At 47.9% G+C, this 24763-nt stretch overlaps 1 protein-coding gene across 5 annotated transcripts in view; it reads right to left on the reverse strand.

Moving 5' to 3' along the window:
• The window catches only part of WDR37 (WD repeat domain 37), a 400784-nt gene that overhangs the window by 153390 nt on the left and 222631 nt on the right, over positions 1-24763 (reverse strand). For all 5 annotated transcript variants that reach the window (XM_063922159.1, XM_063922158.1, XM_063922156.1 and 2 more), the window contains one exon: positions 13871-14006. In XM_063922159.1, the coding sequence (XP_063778229.1) occupies positions 13871-14006 (136 nt within the window). The remainder of the gene's footprint in view (positions 1-13870; positions 14007-24763) is intronic.

Raw genomic sequence — 24763 nt, forward strand, 5'->3', positions numbered from 1 at the left:
AAATCCATTACGTATTAGTGTAATTACCAATTAAATTTTTATGTGCGATATAAAAATATTTTTTTTCCAATAGGATATGTAAATATAATGAAGAGTTGTTTTTTTTTGGATCTTATGCATATGTTGTAAAGAACAATGTAAAGAGGTTTTATGGATGTATATTTGGATAATTGAATACGATTGGAGGATGTGATCACATGGGCAGGACAGGAGGTATAAATGGCTGACTGGGTTTGTTCCATGATACACCCTGAGGAAGGAAAACTAATCCGAAACGCTTTAGTGTTTATGGTGTTTGAATTTATATATCTTTCACCTGTTTTTTCACCCGGACATTAGGACCGTTTTATGTGACTGCGGAAGCTCTCTCCTATATAGGTTATATATTTTAATAGAGTAGAAGGGAGCATCCGGTGTCCTGGGGGTGTATGGTGGAACAAACTAATATTCTTTTGGGGTATACGTCCTTTTTTAATGTATATTTTGAATTATTTTTATGGATATTTTTAGCAGTATTGTAAAAATAAGATTTTACTCACCGGTAAATCTATTTCTCGTAGTCCGTAGTGGATGCTGGGAACTCCGTAAGGACCATGGGGAATAGCGGCTCCGCAGGAGACTGGGCACAACTAAAGAAAGCTTTAGGACTACCTGGTGTGCACTGGCTCCTCCCACTATGACCCTCCTCCAGACCTCAGTTAGGATACTGTGCCCGGAAGAGCTGACACAATAAGGAAGGATTTTGAATCCCGGGTAAGACTCATACCAGCCACACCAATCACACCGTATAACTCGTGATATTATACCCAGTTAACAGTATGAAATATAACTGAGCCTCACTAACAGATGGCTCACAACAATAACCCTTTAGTTAGGCAATAACTATATACAAGTATTGCAGACAATCCGCACTTGGGATGGGCGCCCAGCATCCACTACGGACTACGAGAAATAGATTTACCGGTGAGTAAAATCTTATTTTCTCTGACATCCTAGTGGATGCTGGGAACTCCGTAAGGACCATGGGGATTATACCAAAGCTCCCAAACGGGCGGGAGAGTGCGGATGACTCTGCAGCACCGAATGAGCAAACTCAAGGTCCTCCTCAGCCAGGGTATCAAACTTGCAGACTTTTTCAAAATTGTTTGAACCCGACCAAGTAACAGCTCGGCACAGTTGTAAAGCCGAGACCCCTCGGGCAGCCGCCCAAGAAGAGCCCACTTTCCTCGTGGAATGGGCTTTTACAGATTTAGGGTGCGGCAGTCCAGCCGCAGAATGTGCAAGTTGAATCGTGCTACAGATCCAACGAGCAATAGTCTGCTTAGAAGCAGGAGCACCCAGCTTGTTGGGTGCATACAGGATAAATAGCGAGTCAGTTTTCCTGACTCCAGCCGTCCTGGAAACATATATTTTCAGGGCCCTGACTACGTCCAGTAACTTGGAGTCCTCCAAGTCCCACGTAGCCGCAGGCACCACAATAGGTTGGTTCACATGAAAAGCTGATACCACCTTAGGAAGGAATTGGGAACGAGTCCTCAAATCCGCCCTATCCATATGAAAATCAGATAAGGGCTTTTGCATGACAAAACCGCCAATTCTGATACACGCCTGGCCGACGCCAAGGCCAACCGCATGACCACTTTCCACGCGAGGTATTTTAGCTCTACGGATTTAAGTGGCTCAACCCAATGCGACTTCAGGAAATCCAACACCACGTTGAGATCCCACGGTGCCACTAGAGGCACAAACGGGGGCTGAATATGCAGCACTCCCTTAACAAAAGTCTGAACTTTAGGCAGTGAAGCCAGTTCTTTTTGGAAGTAAATGTACAGAGCCGAAATCTGGACCTTAACGTAACCCAATTTTAGGCCCGTAGTCACTCCTGACTGTGGGAAGTGCAGAAATCGACCCAGTTGAAATTCCTCCGTTGGGGCCTTCCTGGCCTCACACCAAGCAACATATTTTTGCCATATGCGGTGATAATATTTTGCGATCACATCTTTCCTAGCCTTAATCAGCGTAGGAATGACTTCCTCCGGAATGCCTTTTTCCTTTAGGATCCGGTGTTCAACCGCCATGCCGTCAAACACAGCCGTGGTAAGTCTTGGAACAGGCAGGGCCCCTGCTGCAGCAGGTCCTGTCTGAGCAGCAGAGGGCATGGGTCCTCTGAGATCATTTCTTGAAGTTCTGGATACCAGGCTCTTCTTGGCCAATCCGGAACCACGAGTATAGTTCTTACTCTTCTCCTTCTTAGTATTCTCAATACCTTGGGTATGAGAGGCAAAGGAAGGAACACATACACCGACTGGTACACCCACGGTGTAACCAGAGTGTCCACAGCTATCGCCTGATGGTCCCTTGACCTGGCGCAATATCTTTTTAGCATTTTGTTGAGGCGTGACGCCATCACGTCACCTGTGGCCTTTCTCAACGGTGTACAATCATTTTGAAGACTTCTGGATGAAGTCCCCACTCTCCCGAGTGGAGGTCGTGCCTGCTGAGAAAGTCTGCTTCCCAGTTGTCCACTCCGGGAATGAACACTGCTAACAGTGCTAACACATGATTTTTCGCCCATCGGAAAATCCTTGTGGCTTCTGCCATCACCATCCTGCTTCTTGTGCCGCCCTGCTGGTTAACATGGGCGACCGCCGTGATGTTGTCTGACTAGATCAGCACCGGCTGGTGTTGAAGCAGGGGTCTAGCCTGACTTAGGGCATTGTGAATGGCCCTTAGTCCCAGAATATTTTTGTGTAGGGAAGTCTCCTGACTTGAGCATAGTCCTTGGAAGTTTCTTCCCTGTGTGACTGCCCCCCAGCCTCGAAGGCTGGCATCCGTGGTCACCAGGACCCAGTCCTGTATGCCGAATCTGCGGCCCTCTAGAAGATGAGCACTCTGCAGCCACCACAACAGCGACACCCAGGCCCTTGGAGACAGGGTTATCAGCCGATGCATCTGAAGATGCGACCCGGACCTCTTGTCCAACAGATCCCACTGGAAGATCCTTGCCTGGAACCTGCCGAATGGAATTTCTTCGTAAGAAGCTACCATCTTTCCCAGGACTCGCGTGCATTGATGCACCGACACCTGTATTTGTATTAGGAGGTCTCCGACTAGAGATGACAACTCCTTGGCCTTCTCCTCCGGGAGAAAACCTTTTAACTTGTCCTGTGTCCAGAACCATACCCAGGAACAGTAGACGCGTCGTAGGAACCAGCTGCGACTTTGGACTATTCAGAATCCAGCCGTGCTGTTGTAGCACTTCCCGAGATAGTGCTACTCCGACGAACAACTGCTCCCTGGACCTCGCCTTTATAAGGAGATCGTGCAAGTACGGGATAATTAAAACTCCCTTTTTTCGAAGGAGTATCATCATTTCGGCCATTACCTTGGTAAATACCCTCGGTGCCATGGACAGACCAACGGCAACGTCTGGAATTGGTAATGACAGTCCTGTACCACAATTTTGAGGTACTCCTGGTGAGGAGGGTAAATGGGGACATGCAGGTAAGCATCCTTGATGTCCAGTGATACCATGTAATCCCCTTCGTCCAGGCTTGTAATAACCGCCCTGAGCGATTCCATTTTGAACTTGAACCTTCGTATATAAGTGTTCAAGGATTTCAATTTTAGAATGGGTCTCACCGAACCGCCTGGTTTCGGTACCACAAACATTGTGGAATAGTAACCCCGGCCTTGTTGAAGGAGGGGTACCTTGATTATCACCTGCTGGAAGTACAGCTTGTGAATTGCCGCCAGTACTACCTCTCCTCGAGGGCAGCAGGCAAGGCTGATTTGAGGTAACGGCGAGGGGGAGTCGCCTCGAACTCCAGCTTGTATCTTTGTGATACTACTTGCAGAACCCAGGGATCCACTTGTGAGCGAGCCCACTGGTCGCTGAAGTTCCCGAGACGCGCCCCCACCGCACCTGGCTCCACCTGTGGAGCCCCAGCGTCATGCGGTGGACTCAGATGAAACGGGGGAAGATTTTTGATCCTAGGAACTGGCTGTCTGGTGCAGCTTTTTCCCTCTTCCCTTGTCTCTGTGCAGAAAGGAAGCGCCTTTGTCCCGCTCGCTTTTCTGAAGCCGAAAGGACTGTACCTGATAATACGGTGCTTTCTTAGGCTGTGAGGAACCTGAGGTAAAAAAAATTCTTCCCAGCTGTTGCTGTGGATACGAGGTCCCAGAGACCATCCCCAAACAATTCCTCACCCTCATAAGGCAGAATCTCCATGTGCCTTTTAAAGTCAGCATCACCTGTCCACTGCCGGGTCCCTAATACCCTCCTGGCAGAATGGACATTGCATTCACTTTTGGATGCCTGCCGGCAAATATCCCTCTGTGCATCCCTCATATATAAGACGACGTCTTTAATATGCTCTATGGTTAGCGAAATAGTATCCCTTTATAGGGTATCAATATTATCTGACAGGGTATCAGACCACGCTGCAGCAGCACTATCCATGCTGAGGCAATTGCAGGTCTCAGTATAGTACCTGAGTGTGTATATACAGACTTCAGGATAGCCTTCTGCTTTTTAACAGCAGGCTCCTTCAAAGTGGCCGTATCCTAAGACGGCAGTGCCACCTTTTTTGACAAACGTGTGAGCGCCTTATCCACCCTAGGGGATATCTCCCAACGTTGGCGCTCACACGTTTGTCAAAAAAGGTGGCACTGCCGTCTTAGGATACGGCCACTTTGAAGGAGCCTGCTGTTAAAAAGCAGAAGGCTATCCTGAAGTCTGTATATACACACTCAGGTACTATACTGAGACCTGCAATTGCCTCAGCATGGATAGTGCTGCTGCAGCGTGGTCTGATACCCTGTCAGATAATATTGATATCCTATAAAGGGATACTATTTCGCTAACCATAGAGCATATTAAAGACGTCGTCTTATATATGAGGGATGCACAGAGGAAAGGGTACGCCATCAGTAACTTTTTAGAAATTACCAGTTTCTTATCGGGGGAACCCACGCTTCATTCACTCATCTGATAGGGGAACAAACACTGGCTGCTTTTTCTCCCCAAACATAAAACCCCTTTTTTGTGGTATTTGGGTTAATGTCAGAAATGTGTAACACATTTTTCATTTCCGAGTGCAACGGATGTTCCTAGTGGATTGTGTATATGTCTCAACCTCGTCGACACTGGAGTCAGACTCCGTGTCGACATCTGTATCTGCCATCTGAGGTAGCGAGCGTTTTTGAGCCCCTGATGGCCTTTGAGACGCCTGGGCAGGCGCGGGCTGAGAAGCCGGCTGTCCCATAGCTGTTACGTCATCCAGCCCTTTACATAAGGAGTTGACACTGTCTGTTAATACCTTCCACTTATCCATCCACACTGGTGTCGGCCCCACAGGGGGCGACATCCCATTTATCGGCCTCTGCTCCGCCTCCACGTATCCTCAAACATGTCGAGACAGCCGTACCGACACACCGCACACACACAGGGAATGCTCTGACTGAGGACAGGATCCCACAAAGTCCTTTGGGGAGACAGAGAGAGAGTATGCCAGCACACACCAGAGCGCTATATAATGCAGGGATTAACACTATAACTGAGTGATTTTTCCCCCAATAGCTGCTTGTATACACAATATTGCGCCTAAATTTTGTGCCCCCCTCTCTCTTTAACCCTTTGAGCCTGAAAACTACAGGGGAGAGACTGGGGAGCTGTCTTCCAGCTGCACTGTGAAGAAAAAATGGCGCCAGTGTGCTGAGGGAGTTAGCCCCGCCCCTTTTTCGGCTGACTCTTCTTCCGCTTTTTTTAGGAATTCTGGCAGGGGTAATTTATCACATATATAGCCCTGGGACTATATATTGTGATGATTTGCCAGCCAAGGTATTTATATTGCTGCTCAGGGCGCCCCCCCCCCCAGCACCCATCAGTGACCGGAGTGTGAGGTGTGCATGAGGAGCAATGGCGCACAGCTGCAGTGCTGTGCGCTACCTTGTTGAAGACCGAGGTCTTCTGCCGCCGATTTTCCGGACCACTTCTTGCTTCTGGCTCTGTAAGGGGGATGGCGGCGCGGCTTCGGGACCGAACGATCGAGGTCGGGTCCTGTGTTCGATCCCTCTGGAGCTAATGGTGTCCACTAGCCTAAGAAGCCCAAACTATCTCCAGTCAGGTAGGTTCGCTTCTTCTCCCCTTAGTCCCTCGCTGCAGTGAGTCTGTTGCCAGCAGATCTCACTGTAAAATAAAAAACCTAAAATATACTTTTTCTAGGAGCTCAGGAGAGCCCCTAGTGTGCATCCAGCTCAGCCGGGCACAAGATTCTAACTGAGGTCTGGAGGAGGGTCATAGTGGGAGGAGCCAGTGCACAGCAGGTAGTCCTAAAGCTTTCTTTAGTTGTGCCCAGTCTCCTGCGGAGCCGCTATTCCCCATGGTCCTTACGGAGTTCCCAGCATCCACTAGCACGTCAGAGAAATATATATATTTTTATATTATACAACTCTGCTTCTATTACCTGTATGGTTTACCTAATCTCTTGTGGACGGAGGACTGGATCCTGGTACCGTAGGTGTGAGAAAGATACCTTTCAAGGAACATAGGGAACAATACTTAGTTGAGTGTCCCACATAAGGGAAAGGATAATGTCCACCTGAGTGTTGATGGTTCCATTTAGGAAGAACTAAAGAAACCTTTTGATGCACGCATTATTTTGATAGGTTAGTGCAGAGGTTCCTATCTAATATATGGAGAAGAATGTTAATTTGGTCTTATTTGACGGAATTCTGTTTCTCTGTTTTGGAACCTGTTTTGAACATATAGCATATCCTGACAGAAACCCCTGGGACTGACATTTACATTGTCTAGCAGCGCTCGTGGACCACTCTTAATTTTTGGTTGTACAGTATATAGTGGTTTTGTTTAATATGGTTTCACAAGCTTATTGCTTATTCTGACTCCCCAGTACTACTGCCAGCTGTACTGTGCTGTGTAATATGTTGGCATTTTCAAAAAATAAGAAATTACTTACCGATAATTCTATTTCTCATAGTCCGTAGTGGATGCTGGGGACTCCGTAAGGACCATGGGGATAGCGGCTCCGCAGGAGACTGGGCACATCTAAAGAAAGCTTTAGGACTATCTGGTGTGCACTGGCTCCTCCCCCTATGACCCTCCTCCAAGCCTCAGTTAGGATACTGTGCCCGGACGAGCGTACACAATAAGGAAGGATTTTGAATCCCGGGTAAGACTCATACCAGCCACACCAATCACACCGTATAACCTGTGATCTGAACCCAGTTAACAGCATGATAACAGAGGAGCCTCTGAAAGATGGCTCACAACAATAATAACCTGATTTTTGTAACAATAACTATGTACAAGTATTGCAGACAATCCGCACTTGGGATGGGCGCCCAGCATCCACTACGGACTATGAGAAATAGAATTATCGGTAAGTAAATTCTTATTTTCTCTAACGTCCTAAGTGGATGCTGGGGACTCCGTAAGGACCATGGGGATTATACCAAAGCTCCCAAACGGGCGGGAGAGTGCGGATGACTCTGCAGCACCAAATGAGAGAACTCCAGGTCCTCCTCAGCCAGGATATCAATTTTGTAGAATTTTACAAACGTATTTGCTCCTGACCAAGTAGCTGCTCGGCAAAGTTGTAAAGCCGAGACCCCTCGGGCAGCCGCCCAAGATGAGCCCACCTTCCTTGTGGAGTGGGCATTTACAGATTTTTGGCTGTGGCAGGCCTGCCACAGAATGTGCAAGCTGAATTGTACTACAAATCCAACGAGCAATAGTCTGCTTAGAAGCTTGTTGGGTGCACACAGGATAAACAGCGAGTCAGATTTCCTGACTCCAGCCGTCCTGGAAACATATATTTTCAGGGCACTGACAACGTCTAGCAACTTGGAGGCCTCCAAGTCCCTAGTAGCCGCAGGCACCAACAATAGGTTGGTTCAGGTGAGACGCTGAAACCACCTTGGGGAGAAACTGAGGACGAGTCCTCAATTCCGCCCTGTCCGAATGGAAAATCAGATAAGGGCTTTTTCAGGATAAAGCCGCCAATTCTGACACGCGCCTGGCCCAGGCCAGGGCCAACAGCATGACCACTTTCCATGTGAGATATTTTAACTCCACAGATTTAAGTGGTTCAAACCAATGTGACTTTTGGAACCCAAAACTACATTGAGATCCCAAAGTGCCACTGGAGGCACAAAAGGAGGCTGTATATGCAGTACCCCTTTTACAAACGTCTGAACTTCAGGGACTGAAGCTAGTTCTTTTTGGAAGAAAATTGACAGGGACGAAATTTGAACCTTAATGGACCCCAATTTCAGGCCCATAGACACTCCTGTTTGCAGGAAATGTAGGAATCGACCCAGTTGAATTTCCTCCGTCGGGCCTTACTGGCCTCGCACCACGCAACATATTTTCGCCAATTGCGGTGATAATGTTTTTGCGGTTACATCCTTCCTGGCTTTGATCAGGATAGGGATGACTTCATCCGGAATGCCTTTTTTCCTTCAGGATCCGGCGTTCAACCGCCATGCCGTCAAACGCAGCGCGGTAAGTCTTGGAACAGACAGGGTCCTTGCTGGAGCAGGTCCCTTCTTAGAGGTAGAGGCCACGGATCCTCCGTGAGCATCTCTTGAAGTTCCGGTTACCAAGTCCTTCTTGGCCAATCCGGAACCACGAATATAGTGCTTACTCCTCTCCATCTTATCAATCTCAGTACCTTGGGTATGAGAGGCAGAGGAGGGAACACATACCCTGACTGGTACACCCACGGTGTTACCAGAGCGTCTACAGCTTATTGCCTGAGGGTCCCTGGACCTGGCGCAATACCTGTCGAGTTTTTAATCATGTGGAAGACTTCTGGGTGAAGTCCCCACTCTCCCGGGTGGAGGTCGTGCTGAGGAAGTCTGCTTCCCAGTTGTCCACTCCTGGAATGAATACTGCTGACAGTGCTATCACATGATTTTCCGCCCAGCGAAGAATCCTTGCAGCTTCTGCCATTGCCCTCCTGCTTCTTGTGCCACCCTGTCTGTTTACGTGGGTGACTGCCGTGATGTTGTCTGACTGGATCAACACCGGCTGACCTTGAAGCAGAGGTCTTGCTAAGCTTAGAGCATTGTAAATGTCCCTTAGCTTCAGGATATTTATGTGAAGTGATGTCTCCAGGCTTGACCATAAGCCCTGGATATTCCTTCCCTGTGTGACTGCTCCCCAGCCTCGCAAGCTGGCATCCGTGGTCACCAGGACCCAGTCCTGAATGCCTAATCTGCGGCCCTCTAGAAGATGAGCACTCTGCAACCACCACAGGAGGGACACCCTTGTCCTTGGTGACAGGGTTATCCGCTGATGCATCTGAAGATGCGATCCGGACCATTTGTCCAGCAGGTCCCACTGGAAAGTTCTTGCGTGGAATCTGCCGAATGGGATTGCTTCGTAGGAAGCCACCATTTTACCCAGAACCCTTGTGCATTGATGCACTGAGACTTGGCTCGGTTTTAGGAGGTTCCTGACTAGCTCAGATAACTCCCTGGCTTTCTCCTCCGGGAGAAACACCTTTTTCTGGACTGTGTCCAGGATCATCCCTAGGAACAGAAGACACGTCGTCGGAACCAGGTGCGATTTTGGAATATTGAGAATCCAATCGTGCTGCCGCAACACTACCTGAGATAGTGCTACACCGACCTCCAACTGTTCCCTGGATCTTACCCTTATCAGGGAATTGTCCAAGGAAGGAATAACTAAAATTCACTTCCTTCGAAGGAATATCATCATTTCGGCCATTACCTTGGTAAAGACCCGGGGTGCCGTGTTCCATACGGCAGCGTCTGAACTGATAGTGACAGTTCTGTACCATAAACCTGAGGTACCCTTGGTGAGAAGGGTAAATTTTGACATGAAGGTAAGCATCCTTGATGTCCCGAGACATCATGTAGTCCCCTTCTTCCAGGTTCGCAATCACTGCTCTGAGTGACTCAATCTTGAATTTGAACCTCTGTACGTAAGTGTTCAAAGATTTTAGATTTAGAATCGGTCTCACCGAGCCGTCCGGCTTCAGTACCACAACAGTGTGGAATAATACCCCGTTCCCTGTTGCAGGAGGGGTATCTTGATTATCACCTGCTGGGAATACAGCTTGTGAATGGCTTCCAAAACTGCCTCCCTGTCAGAAGGAGACATCGGTAAAGCCGACTTTAGGAAACGGCGAGGGGGAGACGTCTCGAATTCTAATTTGTACCCCTGAGATATCACCTGAAGGATCCAGGGGTCTACTTGCGAGTGAGCCCACTGCGCGCTGAAATTCATTGAGACGGGCCCCCCACCGTGCCTGATTCTGCTTGTAAAGCCCCAGCGTATACTGAGGGCCTGGCAGAGGCGGGAGAGGGTTTCTGTTCCTGGGAACTGGCTTATTTCTGCAGCCTTTTTCCTCTCCCTCCGTCACGGGGCAGAAATGAGGAACCTTTTGCCCGCTTGTCCACGAAAAGACTGCGCCTGATAATACGGCGTCTTCTCATGTTGAGAGGCGACCTGGGGTACAAACGTGGAATTCCCAGCTGTTACCGTGGCCACCAGGTCTGAAAGACCGACCCCAAATAACTCCTCCCTTAATAAAGCAATACTTCCAAATGCCGTTTGGAATACGCATCACCTGACCACTGACGTGTCCATAACCCTCTACTGGTAGAAATGGACAACGCGCTTAGACTTGATGCCAGTCGGCAAATATTCCGCTGTGCATCACGCATATATAAAAATGCATCTTTTAAATGCTCTATAGGCAAAAATATACTGTCCCTATCTAGGGTATCAATATTTTCAGTCAGGGAATCCGACCACGCCAACCCAGCACTGCACATCCAGGCTGAGGCGATTGCTGGTCGCAGTATAACACCAGTATGTGTGTAAATACCTTTTAGGATACCCTCCTGCTTTCTATCAGCAGGATCCTTAAGGGCGGCCATCTCAGGCGAAGGTAGAGCCCTTACAAGCGTGTGAGCGCTTTATCCCCCCTAGGGGGTGTTTCCCAACGCACCCTAACCTCTGGCGGGAAAGGATATAATGCCAATAACATTTTAGAAATTATCCGTTGTTATCGGGGGAAACCCACGCATCATCACACACCTCATTTAATTTCTCAGATTCAGGAAAACTACAGGTAGTTTTTCCTCACCGAACATAATACCCCTTTTTTTTGGTGGTACACGTATTATCAGAAATGTGTAAAACATTTTTCATTGCCTCAATCATGTAACGTGTGGCCCTACTGGAAGTCACATTCGTCTCTTCACCGTCGACACTGGGGTCAGTATCCGTGTCGACGTCTATATCTGCCATCTGAGGTAACGGGCGCTTTAGAGCCCCTGACGGCCTATGAGACGTCTGGACAGGCACAAGCTGAGTAGCCGGCTGTCTCATGTCAACCACTGTCTTTTATACAGAGCTGACACTGTCACGTAATTCCTTCCAACAGTTCATCCACCCCCTAGGGGGTGACATCACTATTACAGGCAATCTGCTCTGTCTCCACATAATTTTTCTCCTCATACATGTCGACACAAAAGTACCGACATACAGCACACACACAGGGAATGCTCTGATAGAGGACAGGACCCCACTAGCCCTTTGGGGAGACAGAGGGAGAGTTTGCCAGCACACACCAGAGCGCTATATATATACAGGGATAACCTTATATAAGTGTTTTTCCCCTTATAGCTGCTGTATAGTTAATACTGCGCCTAATTAGTGCCCCCCTCTCTTTTTTTAACCCTTTCTGTAGTGTAGACTGCAGGGGAGAGACAGGGAGCTTCCCTCCAACGGAGCTGTGAGGGAAAATGGCGCCAGTGTGCTGAGGAGATAGGCTCCGCCCCTTTTTCGCGGACTTTTCTCCTGCTTTTTTATGGATTCTGGCAGGGGTTAAATGCATCCATATAGCCCAGGAGCTATATGTGATGCATTTTTTTGCTATCCAAGGTGTTTTTATTGCGTCTCAGGGCGCCCCCCCCCCAGCGCCCTGCACCCTCAGTGACCGAAGTGTGAAGTGTGCTGAGAGCAATGGCGCACAGCTGCAGTGCTGTGCGCTACCTTGTTGAAGACAGGACGTCTTCTGCCGCCGATTTTCCGGACCTTTTCTGCCTTCTGGCTCTGTAAGGGGGCCGGCGGCGCGGCTCTGGGACCCATCCAAGCTGGGCCTGTGATCGTCCCTCTGGAGCTAATGTCCAGTAGCCTAAGAAGCCCAATCCACTCTGCACGCAGGTGAGTTCGCTTCTTCTCCCCTTAGTCCCTCGATGCAGTGAGCCTGTTGCCAGCAGGTCTCACTGAAAATAAAAAACCTAATCTAAAACTTTCACTAAGAAGCTCAGGAGAGCCCCTAGTGTGCACCCTTCTCGTTCGGGCACAGAGATCTAACTGAGGCTTGGAGGAGGGTCATAGGGGGAGGAGCCAGTGCACACCAGATAGTCCTAAAGCTTTCTTTAGATGTGCCCAGTCTCCTGCGGAGCCGCTATCCCCATGGTCCCTACGGAGTCCCCAGCATCCACTTAGGACGTTAGAGAAACACAGAATAACACTTTAGTTTATTTTGATGACTTTAAAAAGAACTTCTAACTATTAAATATTATGCACAGTGGTTACCGCCACGTCATGGCGTGACTTAAAGGGCTGTTTAGCGTGACTGCAGCAAGGACATAAGAAGACACATCGGTACGTCTACCAATTTACTAGGAACCATCACTCGCTGGAAAGTTATGGAAAATGACAGGAAAAATAGGGAGGGCTATAAATACTTCAAGTTTGCATCTCCATAAGAAAAACTTAGGACGTAGGACAGCATACAGTATTCATGAAGCATGCATAAAGGGCAACTAAAAATTAGGAGCTACTTCAAAACATTTAACAATAGGTGACAACACATTTTCATAGACATTTCAGAATAAATATATTCAACATGAAAAACTATTTAAATGCAATGCAGGGATTCTGACAATTACAATATATGAATCTCCAAGCGAGTTATACGGATTCTTATCTACAAGCTAGTAGGCTGGCCTGGACTTTCATAATAATCCTGCCAAAAACAGCAGATTTTTTTTGCCAACATTGTATGACCTTGTGAAGCACTAGGAAGACTTACATACTAGTATTAAATATAAACTGTGTAAGTGTATTATGCTGCTCCTAAATCAGTTACTTCAATTCAGTAAAGCTTTTGCAGTGCTAAATAGTTGAATCTTTAAGCACTTGACTGTGTGCACCACTAAGAAATACATCTACTGTGTAACATTAAACTAAAAATTGCATTGACAGGAGAATAGGGCTGCTAACAAAAATCTGGGGTCGCGAGGGGTGCCAGTTTGGATGCTGCTGCCATGTGATGTAGTTAATATCCCGACGGTCCAGATCCCAACAGTCAGAATGCAGACAGCGGCATCCTGGTTAGGATTAGTGTTACTGTCAAAGGGATCTTGACCATCCGGAATATCAATAACAACCAGTTGCTGCAATTTCCACACAGCGGCATGGGAATAGGATTGACCCCTTGACTGTTCACCTATTTTCCCATTTAGAATAATGACTCGCCATCAAAAACAGTTGCCAAATATTTATTTAATCATGGTGCGGTAAAGATATTTATTTAAAAAAAAATAATCCTGGCCAATCTATGGCTTCTTAAAGTTTTTACACCATTAAATTGGGCTCATTAGACTTCTCTCTGTAGGTACAGACAGCAGCCAAACTATGAGAATTTTAAAATATAAAGCAATACTTCGTAATTTCATTGTGCTAGCTGTACATTGACTATTGTACTAGTAAGGACAAACAGTCAACTATTGCTTATTTGGATTCATATTGTGTATTTAAAATTCGCTTGCAGTAATTAAAAATGGTTTGTAAAAATACCGGCAGAAGCTGTCCCCAGCACAACCGGCTGTGTCCGTGTAACGCTGACATCCCAAAGCCCATCTCTGTGGCCAACATAATCTTTCACCAACTGGCAGATCGCTCGAGAGGTTGTGGTTTTGAAGCTGGAGACAATCTAAAAGTAAAAAGCACATTCATGTATCTCAACCACTGGGTTAGTGACCACAATCAAGCAGAAAAGCTGTCAGTCAACATACAGTAAGAGCACACTAAGTACAGTACAGCAAAAACTTTGTGCTACAATGTTACTTTTGGTGAGATAAAAACGACCAAATTTGCGATAATGGCTAGTGTCTACCTGCACATTTTTTTAATTAGCTGAAAAGTAGCAGGCACAGTGATTTACAGTTAGCTGAATATGTTGCCTGGCATCAAGATTTGCATCTTGACAAACCATGTTGCACTGCCAGGAGTGCAGTACAATTTATTTTTGATTAATGGGAAACAGAGGAAATAATCAGGATATATCTGTTTTTGTATTTGCACAGCAGAACAATAACAGAATATAATAAAAATAAAAAAAGCACAGCTATTATTTACACATTCATCAAAACCAAAAATTAAACTGACCACAAATTTGCAACTTTGAAATAGGAGGGAGGAAAAGCAAAAGCATATGAGGCACAAACAGCTGAAAAAATGCTAGGATCACTGCTCAAAATCAGAAAGTCTTTATTATCCAATTAATAATAGTTATCACAATGATGTATATTTTTATTCATACAACATTAACTAGAGATGAACAGGGGCAAGTATACAAGTTTTTACAGAGGGGAATAAAACTTTGCCTTTCATATTACAAATAAATAAGCTTTTCCAATTGCTCCACATGAGGTTTTTGTCCTCTGTGAGCTGACCTAACACCACCTGTGTTACAATTAAGCAGGTTTACCCACCCACCTTCCAAGTGAAACTTCCCACCTGCCACTGCCCCCGAAGCAGGTATGAATTCTCTATGAACCAGCAATAACCCCACACAGATTACATATGATTTGCGGCGGACAGGATGTCGGCTGTCAGTATTCCGAAAGCGGCATCCCGGCCGCCAGAAAGAGTGAGCGCTAAGAGTCCCCTTGCGGGCTCGGTGGCTCACCACAGTATCTACTCCCACCCTATGGTTGTTGTGGACACCCACTAGTGGAAACAGCCCTGATGCGCCAGGAATCCGGCTGTCGGCAAATTAACCGCACCCCGTTCCCCACCAAAGAATTACTGGTTAGCACTACATTCTGTATCCTGGCTTAAACAGGTTCACGTAACTACTGACTGGACAGGAATTTTATAGAGTGAAAGTTAAACATTAGCTTAGCACTTATGAAGATCAAATTGTCATCACTACAGACCATTCTGTTGCATTTCCAGTTCAATTTCGGAACATGAAACCCGCCCAAGTTATCATAACTAATCTGCTTCAGATTATTAGTAAACTTGTTCCGAATATTAAGAAAACGAAATGTAACACTTAAACTGCTACTTTTTACTAATGTAATGCTCTAGTAAACCGTTACCTACTAATGGAACACACTTCTGGACATTCTATTTCCCTCCAAATATAGCACTTTTTAGTGTCTCATCAATTCTATGGTTATTCGAATAACCCTCCTTTTGCAATCCATACAGAAATTTGAAATCTAAGACTTCCATGATGTCTGCGAATTCATTCCCTGTCTGACAGTCACACTGACTGATGGAAATGAGAGACTGCTCCCAAGTGTTTTTCCCGCTGTTTTACACAGTAACTGCAGCTGTGCCAATGTGACAGCTGCTGGGTCGAATGTAGCCTCTCACACAGTCCTCACCACTACCACTGGAGAGGAGACATGTCTGCAGAGTACCTGAACCGCAAACATGTTCCCATGGTAATGCAATCAGATATTGGCGCCACTGCCTTCCATATAGCCCCCACTGGAGGAATGAATGTCTGATCTCTCCTCCAGCGGTGGCTGGTGTGCGGCGGCATCAGCTGTTAGCATGTCTAGGGACGGGGTCCCCTGTAGACCAGTCTTCTCTATCCTTCTGACACTGATTAAATTAAGGAAAAATGAGAATATACAGAAATGTGTGCTATGAGCAACAGTTTACTAAAGCACTGCATTAATAAGCAGTAGCAGTTTAACTGTTAAATCAGTTTACATAAATATTCTGAACAAGTTTCCGGATGTTCTGAAGCAATTTAATTATGCTAACCCAGGAGGCCCCATGTTCTAAACTTAAACAACATTTCAATTACAGAAATATATATTAAACACACACACACACACACACACACACACACACACACATATATATGTGTTGTGTAATAAAAAAAAAAAAAAAAAATCACAAAAATAGGATTTTGGTACCTACCGGTAAATCCTTTTCTCGTAGTCCGTAGAGTATGTTGGGGTCCACATTAGTACCATGGGGTATAGTAGGGTCCACCAGGAGCCATTGGCACTTAGTTTAAGAGTGTGGGCTGGCTCCTCCCTCTATGCCCCTCCCACCAGACTCAGTCTAGAAACTGTGCCCGAGGAGACGACATACTTTGAGAGAAGGACTTAACACAGATAGCGGTGAGATTCATACCAACTCACACATACAAGGCACGTCAAGTCAACTAGCTTGAACTAATACGCAAACGGCAGAAACATTACTTATCCACTAACTATGCAGTACGCAACTACACAAAGTGGTACTGAACCAAATAACATAAGCAGGAAAAAAATAAGAATTTACTTACCGATAATTCTATTTCTCGTAGTCCGTAGTGGATGCTGGGAACTCCGTAAGGACCATGGGGAATAGCGGCTCCGCAGGAGACTGGGCACAAAAGTAAAAGCTTTAGGACTACCTGGTGTGCACTGGCTCCTCCCCCTATGACCCTCCTCCAAGCCTCAGTTAGGATACTGTGCCCGGACGAGCGTACACAATAAGGAAGGATTTTGAATCCCGGGTAAGACTCATACCAGCCACACCAATCACACCGTACAACCTGTGATCTGAACCCAGTTAACAGCATGATAACAGAGGAGCCTCTGAAAAGATGGCTCACAACAATAATAACCCGATTTTTGTAACAATAACTATGTACAAGTATTGCAGACAATCCGCACTTGGGATGGGCGCCCAGCATCCACTACGGACTACGAGAAATAGAATTATCGGTAAGTAAATTCTTATTTTCTCTGACGTCCTAGTGGATGCTGGGAACTCCGTAAGGACCATGGGGATTATACCAAAGCTCCCAAAACGGGCGGGAGAGTGCGGATGACTCTGCAGCACCGAATGAGAGAACTCAAGGTCCTCCTCAGCCAGGGTATCAAATTTGTAGAATTTAGCAAACGTGTTTGCCCCTGACCAAGTAGCTGCTCGGCAAAGTTGTAAAGCCGAGACCCCTCGGGCAGCCGCCCAAGATGAGCCCACCTTCCTTGTGGAATGGGCTTTTACAGATTTTGGCTGTGGCAGGCCTGCCACAGAATGTGCAAGCTGAATTGTACTACAAATCCAACGAGCAATAGTCTGCTTAGAAGCAGGAGCACCCAGCTTGTTGGGTGCATACAGGATAAACAGCGAGTCAGATTTTCTGACTCCAGCCGTCCTGGAAACATATTTTCAGGGCCCTGACTACGTCCAGCAACTTGGAGTCCTCCAAGTCCCTAGTAGCCGCAGGTACCACAATAGGTTGGTTCAGATGAAACACTGAAACCACCTTAGGGAGAAAATGAGGACGAGTCCTCAATTCCGCCCTGTCTGAATGGAAGATCAGATAAGGGCTTTTACAGGATAAAGCCCGCCAATTGTGACACGTGCCTGGCCGAGGCAAGGGCCAACAACATGACCACTTTCCATGTGAGATATTTTAACTCCACAGATTCAAGTGGTTCAAACCAATGTGACTTTAGGAACCCCAAAACTACATTGAGATCCCAAGGTGCCACTGGAGGCACAAAGGGCGGCTGTATATGCAGTACCCCTGTTACAGACGTCTGAACTTCAGGTAGTGAAGCTAGTTCTTTCTGGAAGAAAATTGACAGGGCCGAAATTTGAACCTTAATGGACCCCAATTTTAGGCCCATAGACACTCCTGTTTACAGGAAATGCAGGAATCGACCTAGTTGAAATTCCTCCAACGGGGCCTTACTGGCCTCGCACCACGCAACATATTTTCGCCAAATGCGGTGATAATGCTTTGCGGTTACATCCTTCCTGGCTTGACCAGGGTAGGGATGACTTCATCCGGAATGCCTTTTTCCTTCAGGATCTGGCGTTCAACCGCCCTGCCGTCAAACGCAGCCGCGGTAAGTCTTGGAATAGACAGGGTCCTTGCTGGAACAGGTCCCTTCTTAGAGGTAGAGGCCACGGGTCCTCCGTGAGCATCTCTTGAAGTTCCGGGTACCAAGTCCTTCTTGGCCAATCCGGAGCCACGAGTATAGTTCTTACTCCCCTCCGTCTTATAATTCTCAGTACTTTTGGTATGAGAGGAAGAGGAGGGAACACATACACTGACTGGTACACCCACGGTGTTACAAGAGCGTCCACAGCTATTGCCTGAGGGTCCCTTGACCTGGCGCAATACCTGTCCAATTTTTTGTTTAGGCGGGACGCCATCATGTCCACCTTTGGTTTTTCCCAATGGTTTACAATCATGTGGAAGACTTCAGGGTGAAGTCCCCACTCTCCCGGGTGGAGGTCGTGCCTGCTGAGGAAGTCTGCTTCCCAGTTGTCCACTCCCGGAATGAACACTGCTGACAGTGCTATCACATGATTTTCCGCCCAGCGAAAAATCCTTGCAGCTTCTGCCATTGCCCTCCTGCTTCTTGTGCCGCCCTGTCTGTTTATGTGGGCGACTGCCGTGATGTTGTCCGACTGGATCAGCACCGGCTGACCTTGAAGCAGAGGTCTTGCTTGGCTTAGGGCATTGTAAATGGCCCTTAGCTCCAAAATATTTATGTGAAGTGATGTCTCCAGAATTGACCACAAGCCCTGGAAATTTCTTCCCTGTGTGACTGCTCCCCAGCCTCGCAGGCTGGCATCCGTGGTCACCAGGACCCAGTCCTGAATGCCGAATCTGCGGCCCTCTAGAAGATGAGCACTCTGCAACCACCACAGGAGAGACACCCTTGTCTTTGGTGACAGGGTTATCCGCTGATGCATCTGAAGATGCGATCCGGACCATTTGTCCAGCAGGTCCCACTGGAAAGTTCTTGCGTGGAATCTGCTGAATGGAATTGCTTCGTAGGAAGCCACCATTTTTCCCAGGACCCTTGTGCACTGATGCACTGACACTTGGCCTGGTTTTAGGAGATTTCTGACTAGTTTGGATAACTCCCTGGCTTTCTCCTCCGGGAGAAACACCTTTTTCTGGACTGTGTCCAGGATCATCCCTAGGAATAGAAGTCGTGTCGTCGGGATCAGCTGCGATTTTGGAATATTGAGAATCCAACCGTGCTGCCGCAGCACTATCTGAGATAGTGCTACCCCGACTTCCAACTGTTCCCTGGATCTTGCCCTTATCAGGAGATCGTCCAAGTAAGGGATAACTAAAACTCCCTTCTTTCGAAGGAGTATCATCATTTCGGCCATTACCTTGGTAAAGACCCGGGGTGCCGTGGACAATCCAAACGGCAGCGTCTGAAACTGATAGTGACAGTTCTGTACCACAAACCTGAGGTACCCTTGGAGAAGGGTAAATTGGGACATGTAGGTAAGCATCTTTGATGTCCAGAGAGACCATATAGTCCCCTTCTTCCAGGTTTGCAATCACTGCTCTGAGTGACTCCATCTTGAATTTGAACCTTTGTATGTAAGTGTTCAAGGATTTTAGATTTAAACTTGGTCTCACCGAGCCGTCCGGCTTCGGTACCACAAATAGTGTGGAATAGTACCCCTTTCCCTGTTGCAGGAGGGGGTACCTTGATTATCACCTGCTGGGAATACAGCCTGTGAATGGCTTGCAATACTGTCTCCCTGTCTGAGGGAAACGTCGGTAAAGCAGACTTTATGAAACGGCGAGGGGGAGACGTCTCGAATTTCTTGAGACGGGCCCCCACCGTGCCTGAGACCGCTTGTAAAGCCCCAGCGTCATGCGGAGGACTTTGCGGAGGCGGGAGAGGGCTTTTGTTCCTGGGAATTGGCTGTTTGCTGCAGCCTTTTTCCTCTCCCTCTGCCACGGGGCAGAAATGAGGCGCCTTTTGCCCGCTTGCCCTTATGGGGCCGAAAGGACTGCGCCTGATAATACGGCGTCTTCTTAGGTTGAGAAGCTACCTGGGGTAAAAATGTGGATTTTCCAGCCGTTGCCGTGGCCACCAGGTCTGTTAGACCTACCCCAAATAACTCCTCCCTTTTATAAGGCGATACTTCCATATGCCTTTTTGGAATCAACATCACCTGACCACTGTCTTGTCCATAACCCTCTTCTGGCAGAAATGGACAGCGCACTTACTCTTGATGCCAGTCGGCAAATATCCCTCTGTGCATCACGCATATATAGAAATGCATCTTTTAAATGCTCTATAGTTAGTAATATACTGTCCCTATCTAGGGTATCAATATTGTCAGTCAGGGAATCCGACCAAGCCACCCCAGCACTGCACATCCAGGCTGAGGAGATTGCTGGTCGCAGTATCACACCCGTGTGAGTGTATATACATTTTAGGATATTTTACTGCTTTCTGTCAGCAGGTTCCTTAAGGGCGGCCGTATCCGGGGACGGTAGTGCCACCTGTTTAGACAAGCGTGTGAGCGCTTTATTCACTCTAAGGGGTGTTTCCCAACGTGCCCTATCCTCTGGCGGGAAGGGGTATGATGCTAATAACTTTTTAGGAATTAACAGTTTTTATCGGGGGAAACCCACGCATCATCACACACTTCATTTAATTCCTCAGATGCAGGAAAAACTACAGGCAGTTTTTTCTCACCCAACATAATACCCTTTTTAGTGGTACTGGTATTATCAGAAATGTGTAAAAACATTTTCCATAGCCTCAATCATGTAACGTGTGGCCCTACTGGAAGTCACATTCGTCTCTTAATCGTCGACACTGGAGTCAGTATCCGTGTCGGCGTCTGTATCTGCCATCTGCGGTAACGGGCGTTTTAGAGCCCTAGATGGCTTTTGAGACACCTGGACAGGCACAGGCTGAGTCGCCGGCTGTCTCATGTCATCAATCTTTTGTAAAGAGCTGACACTGTCACATAATTCCTTCCATAAGCTCATCCACTCAGGTGTCGACTCCCTAGGGGGTGACATCTCTGTTACAGGCAATTGCTCCGCCTCCACCTCATTTTCCTCCTCATACATGTCGACACAACGTACCGACACACAGCACACACACAGGGAATGCTCTGATAGAGGACAGGACCCCACTAGCCCTTTGGGGAGACAGAGGGAGAGTATGCCAGCACACACCAGAGCGCTATATATATATACAGGGATAACCTTATATAAGTGTTTTTCCCCTTATAGCTGCTGTATTGTTATACTGCGCCTAATTAGTGCCCCCCTCTCTTTTTTAACCCCTTTCTGTAGTGTAGTAACTGCAGGGGAGAACCAGGGAGCTTCCCTCCAACGGAGCTGTGAGAGAAAATGGCGCCAGTGTGCTGAGGAGATAGGCTCCGCCCCCTTCTCGGCGGCCTTTTCTCCCGTTTTTCTGTGGAATCTGGCAGGGGTTAAAATTCATCCATATAGCCCTGGGGGCTATATGTGATGTATTTTCGCCAGCCAAGGTGTTTTTATTGCTGCTCAGGGCGCCCCCCCCTAGCGCCCTGCACCCTCAGTGACCGAAGTGTGAAGTGTGCTGAGGAGCAATGGCGCACAGCTGCAGTGCTGTGCGCTACCTTGGTGAAGACAGGATGTCTTCTGCCGCCGATTTTTCCGGACCTCTTCTTGCTTCTGGCTCTGTAAGGGGGCCGGCGGCGCGGCTCTGGGACCGAGCTCCGAGGCTGGGCCTGTGTTCGGTCCCTCTGGAGCTAATGGTGTCCAGTAGCCTAAGAAGCCCAATCCACTCTGCACGCAGGTGAGTTCGCTTCTTCTCCCCTTAGTCCCTCGATGCAGTGAGCCTGTTGCCAGCAGGTCTCACTGAAAATAAAAAACCTAAAACTAAACTTTCACTAAGAAGCTCAGGAGAGCCCCTAGTGTGCACCCTTCTCGGCCGGGCACAAAAATCTAACTGAGGCTTGGAGGAGGGTCATAGGGGGAGGAGCCAGTGCACACCAGGTAGTCCTAAAGCTTTTACTTTTGTGCCCAGTCTCCTGCGGAGCCGCTGTTCCCCATGGTCCTTACGGAGTTCCCAGCATCCACTAGGACGTCAGAGAAATAAGAATTTACTCACCGGTAATTCTATTTCTTGTAGTCCGTAGTGGATGCTGGGGACTCCGTAAGGACCATGGGGAATAGACGGCTCCGCAGGAGACTGGGCACATCTAAAGAAAGATTTAGGACTATCTGGTGTGCACTGGCTCCTCCCCCTATGACCCTCCTCCAAGCCTCAGTTAGGACACTGTGCCCGGAAGAGCTGAAACAATAAGGAAGGATTTTGAATCCCGGGTAAGACTCATACCAGCCACACCGTATAACTCGTGATAGGAACCCGGTTAACAGTATGATAACAACGGAGCCTCTGAACAGATGGCTCGCAATAACAACCCGATTTGTGTAACAATAACTATTTACAAGTATTGCAGACAATCCGCACTTGGGATGGGCGCCCAGCATCCACTACGGACTACGAGAAATAGAATTACCGGTGAGTAAATTCTTATTTTCTCTGACGTCCTAGTGGATGCTGGGGACTCCGTAAGGACCATGGGGATTATACCAAAGCTCCCAAACGGGCGGGAGAGTGCGGATGACTCTGCAACACCGAATGAGAGAACTCCAGGTCCTCCTCAGCCAGGGTATCAAATTTGTAGAATTTTGCAAACGTGTTTGCCCCTGACCAAGTAGCAGCTCGGCAAAGTTGTAAAGCAGAGACCCCTCGGGCAGCCGCCCAAGATGAGCCCACCTTCCTTGTGGAATGGGCTTTTACAGATTTAGGATGCGGTAGTCCCACCGCAGAATGCGCCAGCTGAATAGTGCTACAAATCCAGCGCGCGATAGTCTGCTTAGAAGCAGGAGCACCCAGATTGTTGGGTGCATACAGGATAAACAGCGAGTCAGTTTTCCTGACTCCAGCCGTCCTGGAAACATAAATTTTCAGGGCCCTGACTACGTCCAGTAACTTGGAATCCTCCAAGTTCCTAGTAGCCGCAGGCACCACAATAGGTTGGTTCAAGTGAAACGCTGATACCACCTTCGGGAGAAACTGAGGACGAGTCCTCAACTCTGCCCTATCCATATGGAAAATCAGATAAGGGCTTTTATAGGACAAAGCCGCCAATTCTGACACACGCCTGGCCGAAGCCAGGGCCAACAGCATGACCACTTTCCACGTGAGATATTTCAAATCCACAGTCTTAAGTGGTTCAAACCAATATGATTTCAGGAACTCCAAAACCACATTGAGATCCCAAGGTGCCACTGGGGGCACAAAAGGAGGCTGAATATGCAGAACTCCATTGACAAAAGTCTGAACTTCAGGCAGTGAAGCCAGTTCTTTCTGGAAGAAAATTGACAGGGCCGAAATCTGGACCTTAATGGACCCCAATTTGAGGCCCAACGTCACCCCTGCTTGCAGGAAATGCAGGAATCGACCCAGTTGCCGTCAAACGTAGCCACGGTAAGTCTTGGAACAGACAGGGCCCCTGCTGCAGCAGGTCTTGTCTGAGCGGCAGAGGCCAAGGGTCCTCTGAAAGCATCTCTTGAAGTTCCGGGTACCAAGCTCTTCTTGGCCAGTCCGGAACCACGAGTATAGTTTTCACTCCTCGCCTTCGTATTATTCTCAGTACCTTGGGAATGAGAGGCAGAGGAGGAAACACATAAACCGACTGGTACACCCACGGTGTTACTAGAGCGTCCACAGCGATCGCCTGAGGGTCCCTTGACCTGGCGCAATATCTTTTTAGCTTTTTGTTGAGGCGGGACGCCATCATGTCCACCTGTGGTCTTTCCCAACGGTTTACCAGCATTTGGAAGACTTCTGGATGAAGTCCCCATTCTCCCGGGTGGAGGTCGTGCCTGCTGAGGAAGTCTGCTTCCCAGTTGTCCACTCCCGGAATGAACACTGCTGTCAGTGCTAACACATGATTTTCCGCCCATCGGAGAATCCTTGTGGCTTCTGCCATTGCCCTCCTGCTTCTTGTGCCGCCCTGTCTGTTTACATGGGCGACCGCCGTGATGTTGTCTGATTGGATCAGTACCGGTTGGTTCTGAAGCAGGGGCCTTGCATGGCTTAGGGCATTGTAAATGGCCCTTAGCTCCAGAATATTTATGTGAAGCGAAATCTCCTGATTTGACCACAGTCCTTGGAAATTTCTTCCCTGTGTGACTGCACCCCAGCCCCGAAGGCTGGCATCCGTGGTCACCAGGACCCAGTCCTGTATTCCGAATCTGCGGCCCTCTAGTAGATGAGCCCTCTGCAGCCACCACAGCAGCGACACCCTGGTCCTTGCCGACAGGGTTATCCGCTGTTGCATCTGGAGATGGGACCCGGACCATTTGTCCAACAGGTCCCACTGGAAAGTCCTTGCGTGGAACCTTCCGAATGGAATTGCTTCGTACGAAGCTACCATTTTTCCCAGGACTCGTGTGCATTGATGTACCGACACCTGTCCCGGTTTTAGGAGGTCTCTGAGTAGAGATGACAGCTCCTCTGCTTTTTCCACTGGAAGAAACACTTTTTTCTGGTCTGTGTCCAGAATCATTCCCAGGAACAGAAGACGTGTCGTCGGGACCAGCTGTGACTTTGGAATACTGAGAATCCAACCGTGCTGTTGTAGCACTTCCCGAGAAAGTGC

The sequence above is a fragment of the Pseudophryne corroboree genome, chromosome 5 (genome assembly GCF_028390025.1).
Source record: "Pseudophryne corroboree isolate aPseCor3 chromosome 5, aPseCor3.hap2, whole genome shotgun sequence".
NCBI lineage: Eukaryota > Metazoa > Chordata > Amphibia > Anura > Myobatrachidae > Pseudophryne > Pseudophryne corroboree.